The sequence below is a fragment of the Eleginops maclovinus genome, chromosome 18 (genome assembly GCF_036324505.1).
Source record: "Eleginops maclovinus isolate JMC-PN-2008 ecotype Puerto Natales chromosome 18, JC_Emac_rtc_rv5, whole genome shotgun sequence".
NCBI lineage: Eukaryota > Metazoa > Chordata > Actinopteri > Perciformes > Eleginopidae > Eleginops > Eleginops maclovinus.
This window is the reverse complement of record NC_086366.1, coordinates 24,809,164-24,821,221: the sequence shown is the minus strand read 5'-3', so window position 1 is coordinate 24,821,221 and position 12,058 is coordinate 24,809,164. Positions and strand designations below refer to the sequence as shown.

The 12,058-nt window shown below is 39.3% G+C and overlaps 1 protein-coding gene across 2 annotated transcripts; it reads right to left on the bottom strand.

The window, feature by feature from the left end:
• Positions 1-1,489: 1,489 nt before the first annotated feature.
• Positions 1,490-10,897, bottom strand: kcnj13 (potassium inwardly rectifying channel subfamily J member 13). 2 transcript variants are annotated; one of them, XR_010167926.1, is made up of 4 exons: positions 10,694-10,897; positions 6,626-7,182; positions 2,356-4,795; positions 1,490-2,272 (listed from the first exon to the last, which is right to left on the bottom strand). XR_010167926.1 is itself a non-coding variant. In XM_063907359.1 (3 exons), the coding sequence occupies exons 2-3, from the start codon at positions 7,140-7,142 to the stop codon at positions 4,221-4,223; spliced, it is 1,092 nt and encodes a 363-aa protein (XP_063763429.1). In that variant the 5' UTR covers positions 7,143-7,182; positions 10,694-10,897; the 3' UTR covers positions 1,490-4,220. The 2 variants fall into 2 exon arrangements, 1 of the variants encoding a protein (XP_063763429.1); XM_063907359.1 differs by having other exon boundaries at positions 1,490-4,795.
• Positions 10,898-12,058: the final 1,161 nt, after the last annotated feature.

The following is a 12,058-nucleotide window of genomic DNA, read 5'->3' as shown; positions in this document are numbered from 1 at the left end:
AAGAACTACTGAATCAATCTCATTACTCATGAAGGACTCGTGGCATTTTTGGAAATTGCATTTACATTACATGTCACTTGTTAGACGCTTTTATCCAAAAGTTACTCCCCAAAGGAATAATTTGGGGTAAAGTCTCTTGCCCAGGGACACAACAACATGCTGACTGAAGTGGGACTGGAACCAGCGCTCGCCTGATCCAAAGAAGAGCACACTATCCCACTGCGCCACAGCCACCCTGTACATATTGTAGATTTTGATGCAAGAGTGACACCCTCAGGACTTTTAAAGACTACATGAGCTGCATGGAGAAACACAGGACTTCAAGTGTCATGGAAATAATTATAAAGAATTTGATTAATTTGTATAAATAATGATATATCTAAATAATTAATTAGTACATTTATAAATACTGTGTAGTGGTAAGCAATTAATTAAGATTAAATGTAAAGTGTTGGGGGTTTTAAGCAGTTATTTGAAAGGGCAACATCAGCATTGCATGAAGAAAGTACATAAAAAAGAGGACAGATGAATTGATTTCACTTCTCTTATTGGATTATATTTTGAATTTTGCTCAGAATTGATCGACTTCACCACTACTGTTGTGTTTTAAAGCTCTTTGACTCCTTAATTTCTTAGATATACAATACATCCAACAAAAAGTATGGTAAGTATTTGTTCCTAATAACACTTTTATTTTTTTATTTTGTTATATCTCGATGAGTCTTTTATAATGGCTAAAGAAAGATTAAAGAAATGAAGATGCCCAACAGTGTGTGTTCTCCTATTGAGTGGTGCAGTAATGATGAAATAAGACCTTTGGCAAAACATGTTTAAGATACTTACATGTTGTGTTCAGATGAACTGTCTCCAGATATTGACACCACTTTTAGAATAGATGAAGCATGAATGCGATCACCAGAAGTAAAGAGTTAACATCAGGCTTTAAACAAACGCCATGATTCCTGGTTGGGTTGATGATGTTTAGCGGTCCCATTTAGGAACTGCTATTTTTAAGACACACACAAGATTCAGACAATCATCAGTGGGGTATTTACTGACTTATTTGTTGTCGTATAACAAAATGTGAAATACTTGTGTTAACGTGTGTAAGTGGATATTAAACTTTAGTGTTCAACTTCGACAACTGTAGTGTTTCAGCTCAGGTTTCTGTCAGCAGCTGCTGTGTCATATTTGTTTTTGTGAAAGCTTATTAATATCAGCCTTAGTGTGTTGAAATGCATTCCACAAATCTGCGATGGACAGGAAAGTTATTAGAAATTAGATGTATGCCTCATAAATTGTGGTACTGTATATCTTGAGTTGATTGTGTCAGATGGATGTCACACATTTAAAGATGATTCCAGGAAGAGCATGTAGTACAAACCTTACTTCAGCAGGGAGAAGCACATCCTCCATTTAGGTCAGTACACGCCATCGTAGCAATAATGTAGGAGTCCAGAAGCTAAATGAAAGAAGCTTCCCTTTAAGGCTTGTTTAGAAAATATTTATTTCATGGAATGTACACTGTACAAAGGCACTGAAGCATCTGAGATACATTGGGATCTCATCCTTTTACAATCACATTTTGTGGAACAATTCCTCTCTTATGTCTGAAGTTGCTACATGATTTATTTTAAACCATATAGATAACAAAGTGATTCTCTTTATATAAACGGCCTTTAAAGGGAAATACTCCAAATATGAACACACATTTACTAAAACACTGCTTCTCAACTCCCTAACTTTGTTTGCTAATCCTAGAGAAATTTGTAATGTACAATATGAACACAAAACATTGATTTGAGATTTTCCATAAAGATGTAAGCAGTGATTTTTCAAAACAAAAGCATCAATCTACAAATCAATCATAAGCGTCTTTGAGTTCATGAAAAGCGCTATATAAATATAATTTATTATTTTTATTATTATTAAGTAAGTCATTCTATGAAAGCCGTATGTCATTTCATGCAGGTCAGTCTAATGTTATATAGCTCACTCTAAGACATGGATGTCTTTGTTCCGAAAGGCTTTCAATGAATAATCTTAGCAGCTTAACATTGACAGTGGAATTTCGAAAGGCCCTAGTTTTGCTTGTCCACAAACATCAGTAGAAGAAATCATTGATCAGCAACATGAAGGCGCTTTCAAGAGAACGCAGAGGAGTCATTGCATTCTGTCACTCCCTTTTTTGTTACTTGCTCCTTGAACACTTTCAACATAACTGCCATTCCTTCTAACTCTGTGTTCAGTTAAAGGGTTAGCTTTAATGCAACTTAATATGAGTGCCAAAAATAATTATCATTATCTTAAGTGGAAAGTATTCATCACAGAATCATAAAAACATTAAAAACCCACCAGTGTAATGTATTGTTGAACTACTGAAATGCCATTTAATCCATAACAGGTTAGGGGACCATTATAGTGATTAACCCTCTGACTACAACATATCCATTGTTGCTTCGCAATTTCCAAAGAACACTATAGAATTTGTAAATGTTCTTGTGTTAACTATTTTTGTCACCACTGAATTATCTCCAAAACGATAGGATGGATTTTGATGAAAGTTTGACATTCATTCATATTCTCCAGAGGATAAATTCAACTGACTTTTCCTCTAGCTGCATAGAAGATAGAATCAGAGGACGAAACCCTCTTTATTTGTCACATAGATGCACACAGCAGAGCACACACAGTGAAATGTGTCCTCTGCATTTAACCCATCCTAGTACTAGGAGCAGTGGGCAGCTATTGTGCAGTGCCCGGGGACATTGGGAGGACAACAGTTGTCTTTGCTAAATACTTTTGTCAATACCCAAAACCTGCAAAATGACTTAATTGTAAGGACTAATTTTTGTAATGTGCTTTTGTTTAGTGTCAATTAACACTTACCTAAGCTGGTAGGAAAAATAATCTTTATGTTAGCATTGGCTGAGTCCATATGTGTAGACCTCAAACATTCAGATAATCAAATTTCATTGGAACCTTTTCCTTCTTTTTTAAAATAGGTTTTTAACTCCCTGTTGTACTACTATGGTCTCCAGTCTTTTAACACATTTCATAACAGAAATCATGGAGGGCTCAGTTGCTATGTCCAGGTGGTGGACATTTGAGTTCAGTCATATTCATTGTGAGTTTGTTAGCATCCTTATGTTAGCAACTAGCCCGAAGCAGTACTATGCAGATGGGGCTACAAGCATAGCTACTGTATAGACTCAGTGTTGCCTTGTCTTTCAAGCAGTCACTGGGGTCAATTTCCGTATGTCATGAGAACTAGCACTGCATTACCAAACAGCACCATATTATTGACTAAAATGAAAAGAAACATGATGAGAGGGTAGTGTGTGTAAGATGATTTTCACAGTGTAGTGAAATATACTGAAGGAAACATCTACCTGGAGAGTAGAAATATTCAACATGGTAAATCATTATGGTATTGTTTCTATTATTATGTCTCTTTAAACTAGTGTTAACTAGGCAGCATGCATTAAAGTGACTCATTTTCATTTCTCAAGGGAGTTTTACAGAGGACCATTGCTAGTGGTACTTCAACCAAAGCATTTGTCAATTAAGTGGTGCAGGAATAAGTTCTAAAACCTGGAAATGATTGGAAAACTTCGGTCCTATTGTTTCGTACTGGAATTACTTGCTTAAAATGACAGAAACTGTTTTTAGTAAGGGGTATTTGGTACAACTTAACTTGTGGCTCATTTAGAAATGTACACACTACATGATTAATTAAAGCCATTAAGGTGATGTTCACTGTACTGATTGTAAAGCCCCCTGAGGAAAAAATGTGATATTGGGTTATATTAATAAAGAAAAAATGATGGAAATACAGTATCTAGGCCCTAATGCCAACACCGATAATTTGGTTCTCAGTTAATAACTCAAAGAGTATATTACCATATGTACCAATGATCAGAGCAACAAAACTAAAACCCAAGCTCTGCCCAGGAATTCCAACAAACTGGATATAAAGTGAGAAATCAGTGGGAGATAATACCCAGGTTGACCACTAGGGACTTCAAGTGATTGGAGTGAGGCAGTCCAAAGCAGCACCCATGTCTGATACACATTTTAATTTCAAATGTTAAGACATAAATTCAGATTTGCCAAATTAAATCAAGTACCTTCTGACAAAAAATATCTACCCCATTGTTACCTTCCCTAGTCATCTCTCAGAAACAGCCCTTTGTTCCTATTGGACCTCTCCCGCAGCATTACTCCATTCTGTCGCTGCCATCTCCATTGATTTGCACAACACAGTCCTTGTTCAAAGGCTCCTTTGAGTGGGTCGTTTCAAAGTGCTGGGTGCTCACCATGTATCTCCCCCGAGCATCCAGCCCCAAGGCGGGCACAAAGCAACGGTCAAATAGGATTTCTTGGCGCAGGTAGGAGGTCCTCTTCTGGCAGGAGTCACCAGTTCCCTCCTGCAAGGCTGACAGGAAGACCACCAACTCAAAATGGTTGGAAGTACCCTCACACAGGGCGGGATAGAGGGGGCTTTGGCGGTCTAGAGGGTGGTAAAAGGTGAGTGGGAAGATGAAGAAGGGACAGGGCTGCTGGCCTAGATGATCCAAGTGGAAGTCCAGAGAGGTCTGGTGGAGGGCCTGACCTTCATGCTCCTCATAGAGCACCGCGCTTACTCTTACATCCATTAGAGGTCGCTTCAGCAGGTTGGTGGCACGTAGCATGAGGCACGTCTGGCCCTGGTGTTGGCCCACCAGCACCTGGGGGCTGAATTGGATGGCTCCTGCTCGCTTCTGGGGACGCGCAATCTTGGCTACAAATGCACCTGAAAGTTAAAAAGATAAACCATGATGAGATGTTTTGAGACATTAGAATTCTCGTCTCAAAAAGCAAAAGATACATTAACAGCAGAGGTTATACCTTAAAATGTTCTAGAGGCTCAAAACAGGAACCAAATAAATAATAATAATAATAATAATAATAATAATAGTAATAATTGTGTTTTGTTTGCTGCCTTGTGCCCACTGCCACACCTATAAGTCCACATGGGTGGGTATTAGGGTAAAAATGTGATAACTAATAGAGCCACGTTGAATAAAAGTGAAGTCCTTGTGCAGGTAGACTGTAGGCTGAAGTGGTCAGTACGCGTCCATCCAACCCCAACAAAAATAATTAAATGCTCAAATATTCCTATGATGTAAGGTTTTCTCTCCAGCCTTAAATTTAACAACGAAAAACACTTTGGCGTTGTGTTTGATTATTAGTTTGTCTCCAGCTTACTGAAACCTTACTAACCCTAACCCTAACCCGGTATTCCTGAGATTCCATTTTCAAGTTCTGGACTTTAAGTTCCTCACAAACCAGACATTCTTCCATTCATTACCTTCTATGTAAAGTGCAAGATCACATCTCTCTCCTGTGTTTTACCAGCAATGGCGATGCTCTGCTGTGCAGTGCAAATACACTATTTATCAAGTCCAAAATAACAGTTGATGCAAATATGAGCAGATGGTGCTACTGTGGCCATCTTTACATTGCTACCAGTTTTGAATATTATCAGGTTAACAGGTTATCAGGTCTAAACTACTATTATCAGTTGTTTCAAGACCAGTCTATTGCTTAAGGAGGGGCAACCAGCTGGAGGCAAGAATGTGCAAAATTATAGTCCATCAATCCATTCATCCACTCATCCATCCACCCAACCAACGAGAATTCTCCGGGAAATTCCATATCTGCCATGACCCCTGTTCACGCACAATTCAGCACTCAATTTAATATCCAAACAATAGGGAGGGCTTGATGACCCAGATTTCTACCACTAGCTTCAGTATTTCTGATACCAGACAAACAACTCCACTTGCGCCTGGTTTGGTATGGAACAGAACATTTGTAAGGAGCTTCCTGTTCTGAATATTATTAGTATTCATAGATAAATCAGTCCAAACCCCACCTGATTCTAATTCAGCAACACTTCTCTTGCTGCCTGCGGCAATAGAAATCACATACTCAACCTCAAATGATCTCCTTCCACTCTCACCCCATCTGGCATAGCCCTATATTTTAAATGAATGAGAAACTATTCAACCTAACTGCATGGAAACAGAGAGGAGTAGCCAGCCCGGGGCACCTTTTCTGTGGCAACAATCTTTTAAAATACCAAACCCATTCCTCCAGTACTTAAATTTCAAAGCAACAGAACAGAAGCATAGAATCAAATAGACTTTTATAACTTCCACAACTACGCTTTCCCTTTATTTAAAGTTTCTTTTTACTAGATTAATTATAAGCCTAACAACACTTTTCTCACCAGAACAATACAGACTTTCATAATGGGATGATCAGCCACTCTGTTTAAAAGTGCTCTGATTTCCTAATACATTTAATCACAGCTTTGGTTATATTAACTGTTTATTTTACAGATGATCATTTGGTATAAACGTAATACCAATGGTGGCCCAGCAGATGTCACCTATTGACTGCATCTCAAGCTTTAAAACAATGAATTTACAAATGTAATGGCAAAAACCAAAGTCCTGTATGATGATTAGCTTCTGTTTTTGCCCGAGCTAGGCTCACAATGTGTACATTAAACTTAGAATTGAAACTGGGACCCAGAGTTTGTTGAGTGAAGGCTTTAGTAAGAGGAGAGTTGTACCTGTGATGAATGCCTCCAGCATGAGCCCCAGCAGCATCTGCACAGCCAGCAGTGCTATGGCACTTGGACAGTCCCCACTGGGAAACATGGTGCCATAGCCGATGGTCAGCTGTGTCTCCAGGGAGAAAGAAAAGGCAGCAGTGAAGCTGGTTATATGCTTCACACAGACCACATGCCCCTGTGGCGGGGCATCATGATCTTGCACAGCCAGGTCTCCGTTCAGGTGGGCCAGTAAGTACCAAAGGCAGGCAAACAGCAGCCAGTGGGCCAGGAAGGAGGCGCAGAAGGCCAGCAGGACCCATCTCCAGCGCAGACCCACCAACAGTCCCCACAGGTCCTGCAGGGCCAGCAACCAGGCTCTGCTCAAGGCCCCGCGCCACGAGCCTGGAGAGCACAGAGGTGGGCGAAGGGCACAGTGTCCGTCTTTGGTGACCAGGCGTTGGCGGGGTGGCGAGGACAAGAGAGGAGAGGAGGAAGCCTTGCAACCCAGAACACCGCTGTTGGACTTGGTTGTCATGGTTGTAGGTGGATCTCAAACAAATTGAGTCAGGATGATCCTGAAATGATAAAAGACACACAGGGATAGGATTGTATCAGTCAGCATCTTCAATATCCTCTTTCCACATATTTTCTCTGCTGAATTTTAATGTTAGAAACATAACATGAAATACTGTTAAACCGTCCTCAACAAAGGGCTTCCCATTCCTCAATCTATTTTCTGATCTTCCTAGTACACATTTCCATAATCTAACATTAACATAGTCAACCATAAGTCAATCTTTGTAGGAAATGTACACCTAATGAAATGTTTCATATTTTCTCTGTATGGCTTGTGTCTGACCGATATTGGTTTAATGTTGCCCTCACTACAGCTTTAGGGGCAGCTATTGAATTGTTTGGGATTCATGTCCTCCTCAGTAAGAATTTTAACTTCTGTACTTTTTATACCATCACCAGGTCAAATAAATGTGTCCCAAACTTTTTGGTATATGAACTAGAACTGCAAAAATGATTTCCCTCTGTCTCGTCTGTATTTGGAGGTTAATGCTAATTAGCAAACGTCAGAATGCTAACATGCTAACTAAGACTGTAAACTTGCTAAACATTTACTGCTGACATTAGCATTTAGCTCAAAACACCTCAATAACCAGGGCAACACAACTAAAATGAGTGAGTAGTGAGTAATAGGTATTCAAGCCAAACTTGAGTTAACATGCATTCTTGATGCAAAAGGAATAACACTTTTCTTAGTGAGAAATTAACCATTTATATAGTGGTACCGAAAGAACCAATCCACCTTAAAACCATACACGACTTTAACTCTTTATTTTTTGATTGATCTCGACCCTATTTTTCCTTAAGTCTGGGTAAACCATTAAGCCTCATTTTAACATTCCCAAAATGTGAAACTGTTCCTTTAAATCCCGATGTTAAGCTGTATATACAGAATCACCATGGATCTAATTTAAACAGGACATATGTTTGTGGAGGAACTCCAAGCACCAGATGTATATCGAGGCAGTCCTGAGAGGCGACAGCTAGAGTCCTGTCCTCGTCAGAGTTTCTATTTCTATGTCAATATTGTTGCCAGGAGATTAGAGCAGGTCCCAGCTGGGAATCTGTCTGAGGAACACAGCAACATGCAGAGTAGGAATGTGTCTTTCATCTGCAGGGAGCTTTAAACTTACTGCACTGCATGGCTCTCCACTCTTCCTGTTCCCCAATTACAATATACATTCACTCTCATTTTACGCATGCAAAGCAATTGGAATTCTTTAATGCATTTATTGTGAACTAGCCGATTACCAAAGCAGGTAGAGAGCTAAAGAGTTAAAAAATCAAACGTGAGGGCAGGAGGAGTTCAAATTCACAAATAAAGTTTGATCACATTTTAGATTACCATTGTTGGGAAAGTACGCACTATGAAAAAGACTACGATCATTCAATACCTTTTTTTCTCAACTTTGACACTCAAATGCACAAGTTGAAGCAAGCAGGAAGAAGAACTGAGCACCTCTTTTGGAAATAAGCTGAAGCAATAGAAGGGTAATAAGAAGTGTTTCGGGTGTATTTGATTTTGTGAAAATGTTTGTGTTTGTGCTGTGGCTGGGGGAAATAATCAGCAAGGTGGTCACATGAGAGCCATGTGCTGGACCTCAGTACAGTATGTCAGACATGTCACTGCATCAGTCAGTGACCACACTGACTCTTTATACAATGCTTCTTTTGTTTGTGAGACGGAAATATAAGTATTAATCTCATGTTTGTGAGGAAAGCAACAGAGCTGGAGTCAGAACATGGGAGTTACGTGCAAAAGAAAAAGTACTGGTAATATCACAGTTTATGTCCAACATTTCTGTTCAGCAACTACAAATTCAACTTGAATTGCCAGTTAAAGTTATTGGTACCAATCCAACAACAGGAAGCTGCACAGTGTGACAATGGATGTATAAAGAGAACTGGATACAGCGTTAAGAGGCGGGACCGGTTTAATCCCAGGAAAGTTGTTCTGTGTTGCATGAGCCAAATTGGCCTCTCAAATAAATTATCAAATCATCGAGCAATCTAGCACATCCATTGGGCCAATAGAGCGTGCGCAATCTCTGTAAACCCCGCCTTCAATCCGCAGCATCATCGGTCTCGGCTCAGTCAAATTAATGAATGAATAGGAATGAGAAAATAACTGTGGGATTGACTTTTAAACCATTTTACTGTGTTTAGGACTTAATGTTTGAAATGTGCACTATCCAAGTGTTCAGACGTCTCTTTACCAATGAAAGTCAATGGGAAATATCTTGTGTGGCCCAAATGACCTCATGTTACTGACACAGAAGTTGTGGTAGCACCGTTGCCGCTACTTAAATTTGCTTCAATGCCCGGATCACTTCCTGATTGGCTTGTTGAAGAACATACATAGTTTGAAACAAGCCAATTATATCCAGCATGTAAATCAATGATGTTCAGAGGTATTGCTACTTCAATGTTTTTTCTTTGGACAAGGCTAGCGTTTAGTCTTTATGCTAAGCTAGGCTAACCATGTCCTTACTTCAGCTCTATTGAACACAGACCTTGTCTTCTTAATCAGCATATGTTGTAATTATCCTTTCAAGGTACCAATACTGCTGAATTAGTATGTCTTCTTTGCTTTGATCATTTTAGCAATGCAAGTTAAAGATGACAGTGTCATATTTTTCTCATCTTTTGGATAATATAGCTTGTACTTATAGTATGTACATATAGGTATATACAATCCTTTTTTTTAGGATTCATGCTAGTGGCAAGGAGACAAATCTTTCAACAGTGGGTATATGATGCCTTTAATGAGTTGTTTACCAACTTGTTAACTTTTGAGCCTAAAAAATATTATAAATTGAGAAAGTATAAGTTGTTCATGCCTTCTTTACACTTATGTTCCTTTACTGTGTTTTTGTTTACTTTCACACATGCGTATATTTGATACTCGACTTTTATTCAAGTAAATGTGCAATGTCTAACTTCAAGTCAACAAGTCAAATTCACTTATGAAAACAGATTTACAGTTTTTTATTCCTGTGATTTATTAAATGTATCATACTGCAAACAAACAACACTTTGTTTGAGAAGTCCCTGAGGCTGAAGGAATAGTAAGGCATCTCAGAGGAATGATGACTACCCGTGACGGTGCCTAGTCAGCCATTTTCCCCGTCTTTTAGCTATTCGTTAAGTTAAGAGAGCAAGCTTGTGGAAATGTTTCTTCATCGCCTACTCGGAGGGGTGCAGAAGGTTTTATGTAACATTCAATCTGCAGCTGTTCTTCTATTCTTGTTAAAGCCACACTATCACACAATATAAATGTCTGGAATAGAAAAACTACTCTTGATCAAGTGGTCTCAACTTGGAATCTGGATTAGTCCCAGCTAGTTAACCACGTCTGGGAAAATAAATGGATTTCAGCTGATTAACATAGTTAGGAAATACATTCTTTCCTGCATTTATTGTAGTTAAAAAACATTCTCACAAATGTCTGATTATAAGCACAGATTAAAGATCACTAATTTGACTCGTCAAACAGCCTGTCCAAGTACTTACCTAGTGCTGCGGTCAGGGCTTAACAGGGGCCCTCTGACCTTATCACCCAAAAGCTGGTCTGAGGTCTGCAAAGTGGGCAAAGGGGCCAAAGCAATCGGAAAAAAGAGTGTCACTATAGTTCCTTAAAGGAAGGTTTGTAAAATCCCAGAGGAATCCCGAGCAGAAACTGATGTCACCCCAGAGAGCTTTTTCCTAGTGTGGGAGCCGGACTGAGCGCGGCGCTCTCTGCTCCTCCGATCTGCAGCTTCCAGCTCCGGGGCGAGGATGATTCAATTGGTCACATTACCCTGCATGGAGCCTATTAGTGTTCCCGGAAGACAGACGACAGAGGGAGGGGGGGGGGGGGGAAGAACAACACCTTGTCACAGTTCATTCAAAGGGCTGCTTGTTGCTGGTTGGTGTCCTGTAGTTGCTGCAGCTGCGAAAAAGTTGGGTTTTGTGATAAGGTGGTGTAAAGGTGTGTGCATACATGTTTCTGCCCTTATCCTTTTCTTCTTCTTGTGTTTTCTAAAGTCATGTCAAATAGTAACATATCTTAAAACTTTTGTCAAGAGAAATATGATGTATTGGTAAAAAGGGCAGCAACCTTTGGAAAGGATATCTCAAGATTGTATCGACTTATACCATTTTATTTTAAAGTAGACTTTTTATGCATCCTTTCACACACATGAAATGATGCATATTTGCCCTAACCACTGGAATTTAAAACTATTTGAGAGTTGAAACTACGCCTTGCTGCGCAACAGCATTAAAAGTTTCATACATTATTATAATTCTTTTAATTGAGATTTTATTGTATATTTTAGCAGACACTAATTTCTTTATGCATGTAGTGTAACCGTAGGAACCCCTGCATAAGTCATAAGTCTTACAACACTCACACAAGTATAAATATTAATATTATGGGTCCAAAAAAGTATTTTGTTAAAACGAGCGGAGCATCATTAACTAAAGATTGACACGTTTCTTGACTGTGTTATAGTTAAGAGGGAACCAACCCAAGGAGAGATTTACACATAAATCCTTACAACGGCAGGTTTGAGTGCATACAAAGATGGCCACTTAGCAGCAGCATACAGAGTGCAGTGCTGTACATGATATCCACATCCAGTAAGGAAACGTAATGCACAATGGTACACGGTGACAGCGAACAGTTCACATATTAACCAAAGAGTTCACTGCTGGTGACTTAATAACAGTAGAGCCACATGACTGGAGGTCAAAGGTCATCTCGTTTTTTGTCCTCTGAGTAGCAGGACAGTCAGGCTGTGACTTTGTTCTAACGCAAGTCAACCAGGAAATGACATCAAATGAAATCCAATGAGGATATATTGATGCTTCCTAAATGATGTTTCTCTAAGGATA